The sequence below is a fragment of the Mauremys mutica genome, chromosome 11 (assembly GCF_020497125.1).
Source record: "Mauremys mutica isolate MM-2020 ecotype Southern chromosome 11, ASM2049712v1, whole genome shotgun sequence".
NCBI classification, from domain to species: domain Eukaryota; kingdom Metazoa; phylum Chordata; order Testudines; family Geoemydidae; genus Mauremys; species Mauremys mutica.
The window spans coordinates 58,419,019-58,439,480 of NC_059082.1; the positions used below are offsets into that span (position 1 = coordinate 58,419,019).

Consider the following 20,462-nt stretch of genomic DNA (forward strand, 5'->3'; position numbering starts at 1 on the left):
TAGATCAGCAAACTTTTGAGGAATTTTCTGTTCCCCTACGGTGTGGGTAGCATATGGTGAAGTTTGTTTAGCTACCATCAGTATAATGGAATTATTTTAACACCGGTATATGGTTACAAAAGTGTTAAGAGGAAGAAAATAGGATGGAAGGATACCCTTAGACAAGGATGACAGAATTCTGGTCTTCTTAAAAAACAAAGTATGTCTGAAAGGAATAATGTTTATGGGAAGCTATGGACTGCATTCACTTATGGTATTTTGAATGGTTTGGGGAATGAACAATCTCTACATTTGATTTCACATACAAAGTATTTGTGTGATGTATAGATTTGCTATAGATTCAATATGCATATAGTGCTTGATATTAGAGAGCACATACTAAAGATTACATATGGAAAGGAAAAAATATATATAGGGGGACACTTTTGTCATGAAAAGCATGGCTGAGCATGTTATAATTGCTAGACTACAATGAATGATTCAGTAAAATGTTAACTGCCACCACATTCCCATCAATAAAAAGGTGGCATGAAGTAGACTGTCATCTTGTTTTAATGTATAGCTATGTATAAGCACGAAACACTTCAGTTGTCCTCTGATCCAGAGCTTCCTTCTCTTCCTTTATATTCATTTTTCCTTCTTGTGTTGTACAACTGAAAAAGTATAGAAAAAGTTAATCACCATTTAAAAATGTTTACACTAAGAATATATATATGTATGTATGTATGTTATCAAATTACACTATGTATCAAAATTAATCACCATTTTAAAATGTTTACACTAAGCATGCATATATATATATATATATACACACATATATATATATATATGTATGTTATAAAATTACACTAGGAAATTGAACTATCACAAAGTTTGAGTTATAGCTATGCGATTATGTACAGTAATCACACAGTTACTTGACTAGATAAGATTGTAAAGCTAACTTAGAATGCAGGCTTTAAGTAAGTTTCAAAGCATATCTGCCAGTCCGCCACACACCCCCCCCAACCCAAATCCCGTCTATAATAACAATAAAACACTTGTCAGGCATTCTTAGGTCATAATCATAGTTCTGTCTTGTGCTTTGCAGAGCACTAAAGGAACCAGTTACAACACAACAGTGCACACACTGCCTTTCCTTATTGCTCATGTGAAAAAGTACCGAAGTTCAAATTATGTGTTATTGATTTTGTTCTTTTATTGTGAATTTTAAAATTGTTTTAAGATTATACAGCATGTTTGGTTGTAAGGTGTAATTTCATTATCAAACAGCAGAGAGAGAGAAATAAATGTAATATAAAATATGAAATGCACTTTGTGCATTAAATCACACTCCCTTCCCTCCCTCATTTTCCTGGAAAATAAATATGCACTTTTTAATGTTTTTGGATGAAAGAAACCATTTTGGGGTTGTGCAGTCCTTAAGATTATTGAGCTGTTTTGAAAGACAATGTAAAAAAGAGAGGGCTAAAAACACACAAAAAATCTCAAACTAATTTCTTCTTCCCAATATGTTTTGTTTCTCTTAGGAAATCACACAGAAGCCCCATGCAAGTGGTGCCTTCAGTTTTCATGAGCGAAGCCTTCTTTCTGTAAGTACCATTGTTTATTTTGTTTTTCTCTGGTACTTATATTTCTCAGGCCCTAGAGCAGGATTGAGAGCTCAGTACTGTAATCATAAAGAATCAAAAAAGGCTTTGGTCTTCACATCTTGTTCTAGCTAATAGCGCATCTTGAGACATACAGAACATAAGTACAAGGCATAGAGTGGAGTGCAATCCATAACAAACAGTGGAACCATGTGCAACTGACTTGTTTAATCAATTCATTGTCTCAGGTCTGGCCACAGGTTAAAACAATATATATTCTCTCTATTAGTTTCATTTCACACATTAAGGTTATGTCACCATGTCTTATTTTTTCTACCTTTGGATGATACTTCAAAAGCATAAAGAAATGCTTTTGTGTATACATTTGTCAGTTCAGCCACTTTTCCCCCATTAAGATATCTAGGAGCAATTCCTTTTTTACTTTTGTTGTACAAGTGTTCATATAATGCAAATAAGAGGAATTAAGCCCCCTGGCTTTTAGGGCATATATAAAAGTGTTCTGGTGTTAATTCATTTTTACTTTTTCCTGTCCTGAAAATTAGCTGTAATAATTAGGCACAAGCATGGTGAATCTCTCTCTAAATCATTATTTTCATGTTTAGGATTCTTTTTTTTCCCTTGAAATATCTTTTTTTAGCTTGAACATAGATGCTTATTGTGCTCAGTGAACCATGTCTGTTGAGGATTTATTTTATGAGGAAGGAATTTATTATACCTCACTAGTAAATAATAAATACTAATATGTCACAGGAAAAGTAATTTTAGGAAATGAGTCAAAGTAGATCTTTGGATTTATTTCATAATGTGACATCTCTTTTCTTTCTTGCAATTATTTTAGTACCTCCTCTCCTACTTAAAAAATAATCCCACAACTTGGCATCTTTGTCTTGTGTAAAGAATGTTAAATGTCGTTATAGTGCTGCAGAAGCACTCCATATTGAAGGCTGCAAGAGCCATTGTCTGCCCACAATGGAAGAAAGGCAGGAGGCAACGGATGTGGTTTTATTTGGTTGCATAGTTCAGGTCACCATGTCCTGAGGTATTTCCGCTTATTGACGGCAGGGCTCCTGTCAGACATCTCCCTTCCCAGCCCCTTGCTGGGACCCTGCTGCCCTCCCCTTGTATAAGGGTTAAGGGGCACTGAAAAGGAGTGGGTTGTTGGCTCCTTATTGTACCAGATGTTAGAAGTCCTGTGTGCCTCTTCCCCTCACCCCACCCCAGCCCACCTCACCCCTCCCTCCTCAGCTTCCTTAAGGGATGTTTACCTCTGAATCCTCTTCCAATCCTTCTTGTCTGATCACTTTCCATAATGAATACCTGCACTGGATGGACATCTGCCACAATTTTTAGTTACTAAATTGTGACATTTTAACATAATCTGGCTGGCCACTCCACTAAATCCCTGATCCACTGTGGGGAAGGCAAAAAACCCCACCCAGCCTTGGTCAGTCTTGTGGTGAGGGGAAAATCCTTTGCCAGCTACTAAGGAAAAAAAGGTGGCTAGCATAATGCTGACAGTGGATCATGAAGAAACTCGGTTCTATTTTGATTCTATGTGCAGAGGAGTGGGCATTGCTAGCCCAATCCTAGTGAGAGAGGGATTTTCCAGAACTGCCTATGGTATAAATACCATGTGCCTCCAGTCACCTGGAAGATCAGTGCCTTCCCCATCTCCCCAGGTTCAGCTGCTTCCTGTTCCACCTTGCTCTCTCCAGGTAAACCCTATCCTTCCTCCCTCCTTTTCTTCGCCACTTGCAGAGTAAGAGCTTATGGTGGGGAAGAAGCCCCTTTCTTCCAGGCAGCCAGACAAGGAGCCACTGCATATGGTTCTGTGGAGCACATTCTGAATTAACAGAAAACGAGTATGCAATTTTGCCCTCAATTGGTGTGTGTAGTTCCCCTTAAGTAAAAAGGAGTTACACTTGTGCACTAAAAGGAGAACAGACCAAATTCTTCTGTAGTTTTCAGATATATCAGTATTAGTAGCTGAGTGCACCACCCGCTCTACTCAATTTTATGTCATTCAGGGGATTAGGCATACAGCCCTTTTTAGTAATAAAAGGCATTTCATTCCTAATTCCCTTGTGCACCACGTGGAAAATCTTCCCCATAATGTCTTTGAAGTCATATTTCAATATTTCAAGAAAGCTGCATGACTTAGTGCATAAAGCAACGGCTGCTCATCTTGAGGCCAGGTTTGAATCAATTTGGTACACCTCTACCCCGATGGAACGTGACACGATATAACACAAATTTGGATATAACAGGGTAAAGCAGCAGGGAGCTCCGGGCCCTTTAAAGCGTCATCCGAGCCCCGCTGCTTTACTGCGTTATATCCGAATTCATGTGGAGCCCCGGGGGCCCTTTAAATCACCGCCCAAGCCCCGCTGCCAGAGCTCCGGCGGTGATTTAAAGGGCCTGGGGCTCTGGCTGCTGCGGGGAGCCCCAGGCCCTTTAAATCCCCACCTGAGCCCTGCTGCCAGAGATCCGGCGGTGATTTAAAGGGACCAGGGCTCCCCACAGCAGCTGGAGCACTGGGCCATTTAAATCCCTGCCGGGGCTCTGGCAGCCAGGCTCAGGCGGTGATTTAAAGGGCCAGAGGCTCCAGCGGCTGCGGGGAACTCTGTGCCCTTTAAATCACCACCGGGGAAGCCGGTTCAGTCCGGCATGGTGTACCAGATCAAACCCGATATGACGCGGTCTCACCTATAAGGTGGTGAGATTTTTTGGCTCCCGAGGACCACATTATATCAGGGCAGAGGTATAGTTCTAAATGTGCTTGTTGCTTTTAGCTTTTTGTCTGTCATGAACAGTCGTTTCTATCACATAATAGTCCAACAGCTCTGAGCTGGATTTGACACTATTGACAGTTTCTGCTAGAAAAATTCTAGTACAAATGCAAGAAGGAGGCTGGAATTTCTAACCTATGGGAGACAGTGGTCCCTCAGATAATTAGCAGAATGTTGTGAGGAAGCTGACATTAATTTGTCTATGGGTATAATATGTCAATATTTAAAAATGCAGTTTTAGGAAAAAAATTCTAATCCTCCTTTAACATGCTAACAAAGATTTATAGTATACAACAATAAAGAATAAAAGAAACTCATTTGGAATTTGGGAATGTTTAATGATGCCAAATCTCTGTGATCAGAATAGGTATTTTCCCTTGTGATCATAATCTCACCAGCACAATGAATATCAATCAATTACTTGGGCTAAGGGGGTCATTTTTTTTTTTTTAACACTGAGCTGAGGCTGAAGTCCAGCATGTTGCCTGGTAACAGACTATGTAGATGAGTTGGCTCCTAAGTACACCATATGGCTGGGCGTTATGTCCTATTCACCCATGACATGGTATACACATGTAGTACATTACTCATTATAAAATGGTTTATCCCGTTCTCTTATTTAGAATAGGAACTTAAATTATCAATACAAATGAAGCTCAAAGTTACTCACATGAATAGAGTTGTCTGTAATGACATTAATTTATGCTTGAAGGATTAAAAGAATTGGCATAATGCTACCAATAGAGCTTGTGTTGCATATTTTGAAGCAATTTATTCATTTTAACTTAATATTTTCTATGGATAGTTATTATGAAGTATTTTTGTCTACTTCAATTTGACAGACAAATATAAATTACAGCGTTCAAATGTAGTAAAATCCCTGTTTTTAAGTCCCAATTCTGCAATGCAGTCACACAGCTGATTAACATAGGTGATAACATATGGTAATATCTAGCTTCTGGAACTTCTGTTACAATAGTGCCTAGAGTTTCCAAACAAAACATGGACCCCATTGAACATGGTGCTAACCAAGCACGGTAAGAGGCAGTTCCAAAGAGATGACAACCTAGACAGACAAAGGAAGTACTGTTATCTCTATTTTACAGAAGAGGAAACTGAAGCATAGAGAAATTAAAGTGACTTGCCCAAGGTCACACAGGAAGTCTGTAGCAGGGCTGGATATAGAGTTGCAGTCCAGTGCTTTAACTCCAAGAACATCCTTTCTCTTCTCTTTGTCTTAAGCTGAAATTCACTCAAGTGTTGGAAGTCCAGAAAAGCTCCTCCACATCGTTTAAGATCCCCATTAGCACTTTCTGGGGAACTCAGGGACAGTTAAGACATGCCAGGATGTTTATATGCTCCATATATACAAGCAACTAAGGGCTCTTTTGGCGGGATGCTCATAGGTCACTGATTAGAGAAGGTGAGTGGTGTGATGTACAGTGACCCTAATCCTTCATGTAAATGAAAGGGAAGAGCAATGACTACTTTCACAACTCTCAAGGTGGGAATATCAGCAGACAGGGAGGGATTATATGCTGCTGCTACTGCTACTGCTACTGCATCATCTTGATTTCAGGTTAGAAGGTTAAAGTTTTGCCCCTATACCCTTCACTCACCTAAAGTCAATTATTCTTGTGCAAGTGACATAAACATAAGAAAGGAATTTCAACAAAGGCTGTCTGGAACAAATCTGTTTATCATTCCAGTAAACACTATAGAAACTATGGGGACGGGGGAGTCTGTCTAGTAACTTTTCTAGGTCTTTACAGCATTGAAACACAACACTAAAATTATATTCCCTGTGTATAAAATGATTAGAGATGCTTTCAAAGAGATAAGACCAATGTACTTCCATTTATCAGGTTTTCTGCATCTCCAGAATGCATTGTGCTGTGGTACATGGTTTTGGCAACCATACTGCAGTAAATGGCTTTATTGGTGTGTTATCAAATTTACAGTACTTTGTGTAGACATTTTTTACGTACGAGAGAGCGCGTATGCCTGCATGTGCATTTCTGATCCCCACCATATTAAGGTATATAACAAAAAATCCATCAAAATGCATCACCCCCACTCTGAACTTTAGGGTACAGATGTGGGGACCTGAATGAACACCTCTAAGCTTAACTACCAGTTTAGATCTGGTCTCGCTGCCACCATCCAGATTTCTGAGTTATCTGGAAAACTCTCTTCCCCCCACCCCAAAACCTTCCCCTCCCTGGGTAGCCTTGAGAGACTCCTCCACCAATTCCCTGGTGAGTCCAGATGCAATTCCCTTGGATCTCAAAAACAGGGAAAAAATCAATCAGGTTCTTAAAAAGAAAGCTTTTAATTACAGAAAAGAAAGGTAAAAGAAAAAAACCTCTGGGAGACAGCATACCAGCTAATCTCACAGACAACAGATTTAAAACACAGGATGTTCCTCTGGGCAAAAACCATAATACACAGAAGAATACCCAATTTGATAATTCCCCTAATTGCACAAGTTACAAAAGAAAATAAACATAAACCTATTTATTCCTTTCTAAAACTTACTACTCTGATAAGAGGCTGGTTCCTTGCTCTTTTCCACTCTGGCTGAAACTGAAACTGACTCTAAACAAAGGAAACTTCCCTCCTTCCTTTTGAAACATCATGTTCCCCCATTGGTTCCTCTGGTCAGGTGTCAGCTAGGCTAGGTGAACTTCTTAACCCTTTGCAGGTAAAAGAGGCATTAACCCTTACTATCTGTTTATGACACAACCATACTGCAGTAAATGGCTTTATTGGTGTGTTATCAAATTTACAGTACTTTGTGTAGACATTTTTTACGTACGAGAGAGCGCGTATGCCTGCCTGTGCAATTCTGATCCACACCATATTATGGTATATAATAAAAAAGCCATCAAAATGCATCAGAGCAGTTTCCCAAAGGAAGCACTTGTGCACTGGATCCTGTGCTGGATCTCACTGTCAATTTTTGCATTTTGAGAAAGCTGGCTACTGAGGTAGCCGAAGTGCTCAACTGTTTTGGTGTCCTTCCATAGATCCTTCTGTGATCTATGGAAGGACACCAAGGTCCAGGTCTATAAGACAATTGTTATTCCAACACTCCTTTATGGATGCAAAACCTGGGTGATCTAGTGACAGCACCTCAAGAGTCTGGAGAGGTACCACCAATGGTAGCTCCAGAATACCCTTTGCATCAAGTGGGAAGATCGCCACACTAACACCAGCATCCTCGCTGAAGCCAATGTCACCAACTCTTCTGGGCTGGACATTGTATGCAGATGCCAGACTCTTGCCTCCCAAAACAAGCATTTTATTCTTAGCTCACCCATGATCAGAGATCTGGTGGTGGTCAGAAAAAACACTACAAAGACACACTGAAAGCGTATCTCAAGAAAACTGATGTGGACATCACAAGCTGGGAGGAGCAAGCCACTAACTGACCTCAGTGGCACCACATCCTCCATCAGGCTGTGGCCTGCTTCGATGAGAAGTGTCTTGCCCTCAAAGCTGAAAAGAGAGAGAGAAGGAAAGAAAAAGAATGAACTTTCTCCCAGCAGGCAGCTGATCTGCCAGAAAATGTCTGTACCTACGGCAGGCAGATCTCTGGTTCCAGGATCAGACTCCTGAGTCATCTCAGGACTCTTGTGTAAATCTGTGGTAGAGATCATCCTCAAATCAATGGTCTATCATTGAATTAAAAGCAAAGTAAGTAGATTCGGGTCATTTGCCTCCTGAGTGCTCCTTGTGACCAGAGGTCATGCTACAGGCAACCTTCCTCAGTGCCCCCTCAAGTTGCTTCTTAAACTCCACACACCCCTTTCTTCCCCAGATTCACAACAGCTTTCTTGAGGTCTGAGTTTATTTGAATAAAATAAATGCAAGAGTAAAATTCAAAGTTCCAAAACAAAATCCATTTGTTTTACCCTCTTGTTGGGTCACTCCCAGGCCTTTACTGCCGGTAGCCTCAGTTCCATATTCCAAGAGACCCTGCTGCAGTGTCTAATCACCCTTCTCCCAGGCCTTGCTGACTGGGACCTTTTGTGCTTCAGGAAGCCACTCATAAGCCATACCTGGCTGGAGTCTCAGTCCCAAGAGTCTCTTCTGGAGACTGCTCACTCCTAGTAGTTTCTTATCTCTCTGAGCATCCCCTATTACTGTAGCCACCAGTTGCCCTTTATAGGGAATAATGTGATTGAGCCTACATGTGCCTAATTGGTTTAGAAACCTAAATCTTAGGCTCCTAAGTACCGAAGAAATTAAATGGCTTGACCAGTGTCACAGAGGGAATGTGTGACAAAGCTGGGAATTGAATCCACATCTTTGGAATCCAAAGCCGTTGCCTTAGTGACAAGGCCAAACTTTCTCTCATGTTTCTCCCTTTAAACAAAATAATTATTACTGTTTATTTTTGCTGTTAACAAATGAAAACAAATATAGAATTTCACACACTGATGGCTGGTAACACATTGAATATTATTTTCAAAAAGTCATGCAGACTAAATGTCATCATCAGTAAAATACTAGCAGCAGAGCTCAAAGCTAATTGAAGCTTAATTGTCCTCAAGCTGATCTTTTCTCATCTTTAATGGATCATGACTTGGGGGGTGAATGTTTCCCTTAGCAAAGATACAGTATTGTTTTTCAGGCACCTACACACATTTGTGTATAACTTTTACTAATAGTTTGTGAAAGTAAATTTCTTACTGTTAAACTAGTAGGACCCACTACCATTACTCATGATGGACATAGAATTCCAATTAATTTAAATGTTTTGTGTGCCTTAACAATTTGGAAGAGGTCAGTGTGTAGTCAGGCCTGTGTTCTATGCACACTGTGGATTTCCTGCACATCCTACAAGCAATCAGTAAGCAGAATGACCTTTGAAATTTATAGCAATCCCATAACACATGCCATAATTTATATAATTTACTTTATTTAAGCTTAGGAAGCATATGTAAATTTGGACGTAAAAAGTTAAATGGAATGACAGTTTGCAAACACATATTCAGAGATGATTGGATGAAAAACAATGAGGAAATAATTTATATTAATATGAGATACAGAATGTTTCATTTCATACAATGTATATGATACCCTAACTGGCTCAAAGTTAATACAAAAATGTGAAACAGTAGGTGAGGTTCTCTCTTGCTAAGAGAACTTGTAATGCCAGTTGGTTAAATTCATTTCACTCTGTGTTCTGGATCACTTATTTGCTCAATTGTACGTCTCAAAACTGTTTGACTCCCAACGTTTTCAGAAGTCCATCAGCACGTACCAAACTACCTCTTACTACTAGTGACAGCCATTCTGTTTTCATGATTCTGGATATTTTCACCAACTACATAAACCCGTACCCTTTACAGCAGTGGTTTTCAAACTTTTGTACTGGTGACCCCTTTCACATAGCAAGCCACTGAGTGAGACCCCCCTTATAAACTATAAAAACTTTTTAATATATTTAACACTATTATAAATGCTGGAGGCAAAGCGGAGTTTGGGGTGGAGGCTGACAGCTTGTGACCACCCATGTAATAACCTCAGAACCCCGTGAGGGGTCCCAACCCCCAGTTTGAGAACCCCTGCTTTACAGAATCAACAAGCATTTACATGTGCTAATGCATTAATAAAGGGATGGCTATGGCCATGACCTACCTGAGTCATGACACACTAATCATATAAAGCAATTTCAGTGAGATTGATTAAAGAGTCATGTTCTTCCCTGAGTATAAAGCAGTACACAAAGATCACTGTACCACCCCTTATCAGATGGTATGCAAACATGTTTTAACTGCACTCTCAAGGAGCAGTTGGCCAAGTGCTTGTTAGGTGAAGGAGATCTGAGACCAGCATGCTAGTTGGCTCCTATTAGCATATACTGTATTTCAACCTTGGACATATCCTCTTTGGTCTGGGTACCTAGAATCAAGGAGCCCATTTACCTGTATACCTAATGCTTTTCTTCTCCTTTCCCGTTAAGATGCTACTTGCTTCTGCCAGGCCCCCTGAGGAACAAAGCTTTATGAGCAAATCTGCAGAAGAAGAAATGTCAGTGTGATAGAAACTTTTGATTTTCACCATATCACAAGCTGTGTCTCACACTGCTAAATGACCCAGTGAAATAAAAATAAAATAAATTGGCTATACACTGGGAAAGGATTGCTTTGACATGCTCTCCAAATCATGCTCTGATCAGGAGCAAATTTCTGTGTACTATTGATTTTAGATCTGTACAGTCCACATGCTCTTATGCAAGCTGTTTCACTATACCAGGTTAAAGTTTTTTTACTCTTTTTTACAAGCGCTATGGGTCAGGATGTGGCATGTAGGTCAACTAGTCAGCCACTCAGGTATCAAAACCAAACTATTCCTTCTGACCCCGATAGGAAGTCTTATCAAGAGAGCTTGCCGTCAAACTTTTACATTTTCTGGTCCCCTGAATTTTAGATTCCAGGCAGTAAAATCTGCTTTGTGTGAGGATTCTGTACATTTTGAGACAAACTGTCTTAACAGCCTTGCCACCAGGTGCAGGTTTCATGGTGCAGGTTGTGTTTGTTTGGAATTTATTTTATCCTTGCTAACTGATAATGATGGATACTTTAAATTCTGTTCCTTAAACTGAAGCAAGTTTTATAGAAGACTGATCAAATCTCTAATTATTGACACCATCAAGAAAATAATAATCAAGGAGTGCACTTGGGAGAAAATTGACTTTAAGCAACCAGTCTGATTCAAGTAACATAGTATGCATTTATTTTAATGGCTAATAAAAAGATGCACTCCTCCCTGACATATATTGGCTATGAAACCACTATATAAAACCTGCATTTGCATAACTTGATCAATATTATTACAGATACAGCTTCACTTGGAGTTTATTTTGTACTACAAAGGTCAAAATAGACCAACAATAAAACTCTTAAGGAAGTACTCATGAGCAAATTGTTGAATTATTTACAGACATGTTAAGAAACTTTCTATTTAATCTCATATACAGTTTGATGAAATATAGCAGTGCTTTACAATTTTGAGGAGTATGTATGTGTATACTCACTTATTACTAAGTGCCTTGATAAATACAAAGACTATATAAATATAATTGATACCGATTTAATTATTTCATATTTTAGGTGATATACATGTGAGAAATATTGTTTTAAATGGTCTATATTTAAGTTTGCTATTGCTGTATCACCTGATAGAAATTAATGGTTTCTCTTTTGCAGTCCTTTGTCCTAAGTGCATCTTAGATGAGCTCTGTAGACCTTAGGACCAGCTTAGCCTTATATTACATAGCAGTAACACATGGAACCTCCAAGCCTGCATCCTGTAAAACATTGGCATAAGCAAGTTAGCATAAGTGAAACATAGTCTATGATCTTTAGCACAGATGAAGTGATCCAACGGTCACCCTAGGTTTTGGGGAATTTGGAAAAGCCTGTGTAAGAGAAAAGTTGGCATAAAATGAGACTAGGCAACCACAGGAATACTGAACTGATACTAAGCTTGGATATTTTAGGATAGGATTGCTGGCAGATGTCTAACCACAAATATGCTTTAGCAATATGATAATGGGTCAATAAGGGTTAATATGCTAGCCTATCAGGAAAAGGCACCCCAGTATTATGAGGGTGAGGAAGCTGGATATGGACAGAGGAGGCTGGGTGTTTATATGAATATTCGTGGTGATTCCCAGGCTCAAGCAAGAACCTGAATGAAGAAGCTAGCTACCCCTCCTTCCTTCAATATTTTAGTGCTATAATCAGGCATTGAGGATCTGGACCATCGGACCCATTTCACATACCATAGACAGTGGTGATCCATTGTCTCTTACCACCAGATCTTCAAAAAAGTGGTGTGAGTATATAAGTCTATGAGCATATGCTATGCAAGGAATAACCTTTAAGATTTCTCCAATACGCTATTATTGCTATTTGCTTATGTGGTTTGGAGTTTTCTTGTCTCTATTAATTGTATTAATAAAGGTGGTTACAATTGTGTTTTGCTGTCCGTGCAAGTGCCCTTGCCATACACGATATTAAACTTGTAAATTTTGATTCTGTTGTGTCCGATTCAGGAACAAGAACCTTGGTACGCTACTCTTACTAGTTAAATACCAACTAGTATTCATTATAGGGTCAGGCTACAGCCCCTAGGTATTCTCCCATACCATTGTAAGACTACCTCCTCATCTATCTTCTTACCCCCTTTCAGCCACTGATTACTACTCTCTTTATTAATGACCATTTAAGCCTCAAGGGGGCATGGATGTGAACAGCCTCTTTTGGGGCTATCATCCTAGTAGCTCCATCCAGCAGGAGGTTGATTTCTAAGTGAGCAGTTTTCACCTTTCCCCTTAGAATCAAAGGATGTATTCTCCATAATGGGCCTGCACTCCATCCAAAATGGCCCCTAAGCACTGGTTTCACTAGGATGCAGGATGGTGCTCTGACTTAAGTTTTTACCTAAGGAAGTCAAATTGCTCTAAAGTGCAACTTTTAGGAAGTGTTCATATGATCTCTTTTTCCTCTTTTCTGTTGCTGTTTGGCAGGAGGCCATTTTGTAAAACAGAGTTTAAACAGAGTAATAGTAGTTTGGTTTAAACAGAGTAATAGTACATTGATTTACATGGTGATCTTTGTGTCAACAGAGAAAGCTAGAAATGTTTTACTTTTAATGTAGAGTTAGAATTTGGAGAATTTTACAGAAGCAACTTAAATTAAAAAATAGATGACCTCAAAAGTGAAAGATTCATGAGAGATTTTAAATCCCCAGAATTTTCTTCTGTTTTTGATGTTAATGAGTTTTTCTTAAATGTTCTTCTGTGTGTATTTCAGCTGGAAAATTAGGCTAGTCTCATAATTTCCTAAAATCAATGTAAAGTGGGTGGACGCATTCACTACATACCTTTGAAAAATCTCAGTCTTAGACTCTTTCATGAAAATTATCCCAAGGTCTATCCTTGTTTTCAGAGAAAAACATACAGTGTAGGACTGACACAGCTAAAACATATGAATAACTTTACTCATGTGAGTAGTCTTATCATCTTCAGTATGACATCTGATGTGAGTAAAACTACATATGTGCTTAAGTGTCTGCAGAATTTGTTCCTTAGTCATGCTTTACTTTGCTACATGATTACTCCAGTAAAGTTTTGTACATGTATTTTTGCAGGATTGGGACCTTAGAGCACAAAGAGACTAGGGCCTTGACTAAGCTCTGCTAAAATCCTAGCAGGTGCTCCCAGAACAACTGATTTTTTTCCACTCTCTTTATTTTAATTTTTCCCTAAGCCTAGGAAAGTATGTATAATAATCTTTATGTAGGAGGTTATAATAATATATGGAGACATGCCTATCTCCTAGAACTGGAAGGGACCTTGAAAGGTCATCGAGTCCTGCCCCCTGCCTTGACTAGCAGGACCAAGTACTGATTTTGCCCGAGATCCCTCTGAGTTTCTGTTTTCAAACTCCAATCATTTTTGCTTGGAAATTGAAGTGTAGTTAGAATTAACCATGGGGAAAGTTTATTTTTCCCCATTCTCCCATAATTCAGAAACAGTTTTAAAGGGTTCAATTTTTTGTATTAAAAGAAAATAAAAATTACCAGCCTCTGGCAGAAACCAACCATGGAAAATACCAGCCTAAAAGTTGTATGTTTCAGAAAGCAGTAAGCATGGGAAAATAAAGGATGATTATGGATATTGTAGCTGGCATTGTTACTGGCAACTGCTGTGGTAGAAAACAAAATTTAAAATACTGTATCTTTTGATAAGATATCCTAAATACATTTCAGCTAGATTAAAATACCATTTCTCTGTTTGAGAGACAGCATGTTTTCAGTTTCAGAAAGAATTTATAAGCCAAACGTTAAATATGTTTGTGCCTTAGGACTGCTGCTTATTCATCTGAGCTTTGTTACCTAATCTTAGACATGTGTTTATGAATTCAGGTTTTTTTTTAGCTATTTGTGTGGGAAATAATTTGTGGAAGTAAAGATAATTATATTGATAAGTAGAAAATAAGGAAATCTAAGGATGGAATTCAACATTCATGATATTCACAAGTTTAGAAAATATTTGTATTGAATTATGATGGAAGAAATGATTTTTTATTGATTCAAACATTTTTGTTTGTGAAATAGCACAATATCTTTTTACTGTAAAGCTATTTCTGCTGCATTGAATTTGCTACTCATATTCTAGACTCATTTATTTTAAATTAAACCATATGTGAATGCTTTACTAAAAATGTTTTGTTTAAAATAAATGTACAGCTCTGGAAGTTTCAAGTTAAGTTTTGAGCACTTTTTATTTAAACTGCAAAAAAAATTAGATGTTTTCAAACTATGAATGTGAAATGCTCATTTTCTTTAAATACTGTAGTTTGAAATATCTTTTCCCCTTTCACAGAATAAGCTGGCATTTTAAAATCTACTTTAAAACAGTGCCTCTTCTTGTTAGATACATATTTTGTTTGTGTTATTGAACTGTAAGTTTTCAAGATTAAATCAGGCCGATATTAGCACCTGGGAGGAAAAAGAGAAACCTTTATGAGTTGACTTGAAAAGCAGCTGTCTCCTAGAGTTTTATGAATATCTTACAATCCCATCACAAACAGTGTTCATATTTACATGCCTCACTTTTGTTATATTTCCTTCATTAAAAAGTCAGTAAATCTCATACATGCACAATCACTTGAGATTCAAATATCTCCTTAAGTGACATTTGACTAATCATGTCAATGACTTCTGCAGTGAGACATTCTTTATTATTTTGCAGTTCCTCTTAATGAATAAATATGCTGGGTGGGAAAACAAGCCAAAGTTACTGTGAACCTCTGTTATTTCATGTCACCAAATGGTTTTGGATTCCAAAGCAAAGAGATGTCTAAGCAAAAAAGGACCATTCTTCCCAAAGACATATGTGATGGCAGTATTATCTCCTTACCTCAGTTCTAGAGTTTCCCTTGACAGGGTTTTTGTTTGTTTGTTTGTTTTTTGTTTTATTTTGTTTTGTTTTTTGTCTCAACTTTCCTAGAGTATGTAAGGAGGGTGTGAGCAAGAGAGAGAGAGATTTCCAGATAATTGAAATCATAGAATTGAATCCCTTCCCATGAGGAATCCCTGTCAATGTCCACAGACACTAGTTTAAAGATAGGAGGCATACACAAGGGCTCTCTCTCAGCACAAGGGCAGTGGTCAAGGCTTGAATGCAGAAAACACTTTGTGAGTAGCTCTAAGCTTAAGAAAAGTAAAGTGCTATTAGCCTGCAGCTACACATTCTGAACAAAGCAGCCAGACAAGACAGAGTCTAACAAATGTAACCTATATCAACAAGTTTGTGTGAATATATAAGGATTCTTTTTCTGTAAATTGAAGTCTGAAGAGTCCCAAGACATTTTAGAAGTCCATTTTGTTGTCCTACAAGCAATATATCTAGCAGATTCAACCAAATGACAATTACCTCAACAGGAATTCAATATGGCTGGGAGATCAGTCACTAATTCAGTAAGTGTTCATAACCAAAATGTCAGCAATAGAGATCTCCCTCTGACAAGTGTTATGGCCGCATTCTAAACTGGAAATTTAGAAAACTTCCATTTAATGTTCGCTTATCCCTCTTCCTGTCATGAAAAGCTAGGTGTAAGTTGTTTATAAACTGGACCTTTGGAGAACATCAGATGTGTTGATCTGTGGCTGATCCTAAATGTTGAACTTAGGTTGACATGTGATAATAGCCGTGCATGTAATACAAACAATTTAATCTACCATATACGTGTATATTTTTTGGAATAATATTCTAAAAGGAAAAGATTTAAAAAATCACCACAAACAAAATTGATGTTTAAACACAATATTGCTTTTCTGTAACTGAATGCTAACTCAGAAATTCTGAGTGTCCAAATTCAATTCTGCCCTTGGTTTAAAAAACAAGAGAGGCACTATATATTTTGATTGTTTGAAAGATGACCAAACAGCGTTATATAAATAAAGTAAGATAAAGGCTCTGAGCCTGAATTTTTTTTCATAAAGGTTTAGCATGCAGAATTCCAGCTGGAGTCAGTAAGAGATGGGGTGGGTAGGAAATCAGGCATCCTCGTTTTAAGCTGGACTTCATCCAGTTCTACAGTATCGTGGGTGCAACTTTACTTCTGGAATTGAATCTGGGGGCAATTATTTAACATAGGTTTGAAACCTAACAGCCACCTCATTTTTTTTAAATGTTACAAAATTGAATGCAGTATTGATAATATATCATTGTCTGGCTATGCCAAAAGAAGGACAGGAGAATATTCATATGGTTTTACTCAGGCCACAACTTTATTATTAGATGTCTAGGACTACCCGGCAGATAAAAATGTACAGTGCAGGTAACTCCATGTTCATTTAATATCTACCCTGAAGGTTTTTGCCAGCTCCTCTCTTTTTCTATCCAGCTCCCTCAGCCAACCCACTGCTGGGACCTTACCATCCCCCTCCCCACGAACGAGGATTAAGGTGGGCTATAAGAAAGAGGGCTGCCCCCTCCTCCCCCAGTTCTGCTCTTTTAACCAACATCTCCTTTGTAAGTCCTTTATCAAGCCATTTATCTAGTCACTGTATACCTTCCCTACGGAGCAGAGGCATAGCCACAAGTGGGCCTCGGTGGGCTGTGGCCCACCCAGCCTCTGCTCTTCTCTGACCCCAGTTCTTGTCCTGCTCCACCTGCCCACTAGGCGCTCCAGCCAGGGAGCGGGGATAGGAGCTTGGAGTGCTAGTGGGGCAGGTGGAGTGAAGCAAACCCCTGCGCTCCCACCCCACTCCCCAGCAGGAGCGCCGGGCAGGGGGAGTAGATGGGGGCATGGTAGCACCCATTTTTCCAGGGCCTCAGGTTAGCCCAGTGATTAATCTGCCACTGGGAAGAGGGTGAGTGAGTGGCAGTAGAGGAGATCTTCTAAAAAGGCAGGCCAGCTGCTTGGTTAGCCAGGCCTGGCATGGGGTAGTGTGACCTGGAAGGGAGCTGGGAGTAGTGTCTTCTCCCATAGCCGGGTGCATGCCCAGGACCCTGGGGAGCCTCTGGCCAGAGAGTCCATCCATTGCCACCCACGAGGCTGGCTGCAGGGGGTGGAGAGAGACAGGGCCCCCATCCCTCCTGGCCTCCTAGCCCCCCCTATAATTGCCTGTCCATCCAAAGTCGGTGACCACTCAAATATCCCACGATGGCTATGCCACTGACATGGAGTACCTGCACTGGACATCCACCCCACACTTACATAATGAGTTGCACCATAATAGCCTAACACCCTTCCCTACTCACCATAACAAAGCCCTCCCTGAAAACCACTGTGGGGAAGGCCCCCCCTCCACCTCGGCCAATCTGTCAGAGAGGGAAAAATTCCTTCCCAGCTCCGCCCCCTCCCACCCCCCTCACCCCCCATCCCGAAAGAAATGGCTAGTGCGAGACCCACAACAGGCCCTGAACAAACCTGCTATTTTGCCACTTCAAGGGGAGGGAGGGTGTATGCTGCTGCACTTCATCTGGGGGAAAGGGGCTTCTCCCGCTGTGCTTGCCCTTTTTGAATGCCCAAGCCCTTCCGGTCTCTGGGGATGAGTCAAGGTCACCTCACTGACCCACTTCCCGTTGTGCAGCAGCATCTGAGACTCACTTCCCATCCTGACCATAAGGCACAATTCCCTCTCTGCCAGCAAGTTGGACAATCCCCCTCCCCTCCCACTTAAAAGTGTGGTGCAGTTACACTCCTGTTTCTTTGTAAATCACCTGTGTTACAGACAGAGCATGGTACCAGAAGCAGTGTTTTGATAAAAAGGAATTAAAAGATGACAGTTCTTGGAAGCTCCATTATTCTCAATACAATATTAAGTCTGTTATTTTCTGCAGTTCTGGATCTGGTGTATGGTTATATGAATAATTTCATGACTTGGACATGCAGAAGGAATTAGCTAAAATATTTTATCAGCCTAAGAATTTCTGTCTTCAGAAACTCTTCTAATTAATAGATTTTTTTAAAGGTCTTGTAACTCCTGAAGTGTTTGTTCAGTCTAAGACAATGGATAGTATCAATTTAATATCTGCAAGTGGATGGATTCACTTATCTAATAGATCTTTTAAATCTCTGACTGTAATCATACTATTCTCTCTCAATATTTTGATGAGAGTGTTGAAGGTGGTTTATGGATGTCAGTTATGTGGTATTTAAATTAGTGTTGCCAGCTCTTGCAATTTTATTGTAAGCCTTCCATGATTTGGTGTTTTACTTAAATTTTTAGCTTCTAGAGTCTGGTGATTATCTAAAAAAAATTGCTTTATTTTGGGGGAGGGGTAAGTTTTAGCCATCATAGTTGTAGAGAAAAGCTTGGAAATGTGAGCCAAGTGCACTCTAAAGATTCAAAAATAAGAAGGCAAATAAAAAAATACAAAATATATTATTACTTTTTAATCTCATGATATTTTGCTGGTCTGACTCATGAGACTTAAATATTTGGGGTTGGAAATATTGAACTTACCTATGTTCATTGTTGAATCAATGGAAATCTATATGCTCTCATTAACCGTTGTTTGGATATTTCCCCATGAGATATGACAACCTTTTTCATTGTGAGCTGGGAAAACAAGAGAAACAAATTAAACTCTCATTCATTCTAGATGCTGTCTCTTCACAGCTCTAGCTGAGATGCATCATCTTGCACACCTAGTTATGTACCCTTACCTGGGGAGATAAAAATAATTTCCTTTTTCCTTTCCAGAAGGTTTACAATGCCAGAAAAAAATGTGGTGATGGGAGAGGGAAGAGAGAGGTAGTTACTTTTTTTTTTAATTTAAAGATGTTTTCATAACTGAAAACTCGTAAGGAAGAGCCAAGGTCAGAAACACCCTTGTGGACAGAAAGCTCCCTTTATGCATTCCCTCCCATTCTGCTGCTGCCCAAATTTGCACTAGAAATAAGCAAGGAACAGGGGTTTTTAAGGTAGTGGTAGTGGAGGGCTGATCTGGACTCCAGACTCCTAGTAGTAGAAGTTTATCCCCCCAGTGGTCTGGAAAGGCAGATATAATATTAAGAATTACCAGGTAAGTCTTCATTTTACTGAAGAGCTGTGGGTTTCACCATTCATAAAGAAATGCAAATCTCTTTTCTGGTTATCTCTGATTATGATGGATTCCACTGGTGCATGATTTTTGTTTACCTTATTTGTTTATGTCTCCGACACTCTGACTTTATAATAATTATAAACTGAGAGGTTCTGTGAATAATAAGTAAGCCGTATCTATTAGCAAATAAATCTAGATACGTTGAATTATCGTTCAAATATGCCACCCACCGCTCTATTGAATGTTTTGAATTGAGGGGCATTAAAAAGTAATGAATTAAGCTTCCACTGCTTCTCAGGCCCCATGTCTAGCATCACCTCAAAAGTGAAACACTTAAAAAGAATCCAAGTAGTAGATCCAGAAGCCAGCCAGCCATAGTCAGAAACATGCCTAATTAAACTATGTATATCCCGAGTGTTATGCTCAGGCTGTATCTGCTCCTTAGTTGTAGCCTGAAATATTTCTTTTAGTGCATGTTTGTTGCCACTGTTACACAGATAAGCATTGTGCATAAATCAACTTCCTATTCCTTATATTAAACTGGAAATGTCTCAGAGAGGCTGTAGAGATACTAACCCGTTACTGTAGGCTTCTAAGTTATGCAATTCCATGCAGCTTGACTGAGGGTTTCTGCTTGGGACAGTGATACTAGCATTATTTCAAAGTCCTTATTCACCAGTTGTTTACTGTCCATTAATATTTATTATTCAGTATATCCAATTGGTACACAATCATTGGGATTGCCTAGTTCTTCTGTTTTCTGCTTTGATGCTGACTTGCTGTGTAACACTGAGCATATCTCTAGATTTCTCTTTGCTTCAATTTACTTACCTGTGAAAACAGAGATAATGCTGCTTACTCACCTTTGTAAAGTGTTTTTGAAATGTATGGATGAAACGTGCTAAGTGAAAAGCTTATTAATCATCACGTTAAATAGGGTTTGGCTTATTGTGCTCCCTCTGGGTGTACCATTTACCGTTT

At 39.2% G+C, this 20,462-nt stretch overlaps 1 protein-coding gene across 2 annotated transcripts in view; it reads left to right on the plus strand.

Moving 5' to 3' along the window:
- Nucleotides 1–20,462, plus strand: part of RBFOX1 (RNA binding fox-1 homolog 1) — a 2,584,986-nt gene that overhangs the window by 1,280,360 nt on the left and 1,284,164 nt on the right. For both annotated transcript variants that reach the window (XM_044979735.1, XM_044979736.1), the window contains one exon: nt 1,530–1,592. In XM_044979735.1, coding sequence (XP_044835670.1) covers nt 1,530–1,592 — 63 coding nt within the window. The remainder of the gene's footprint in view (nt 1–1,529; nt 1,593–20,462) is intronic.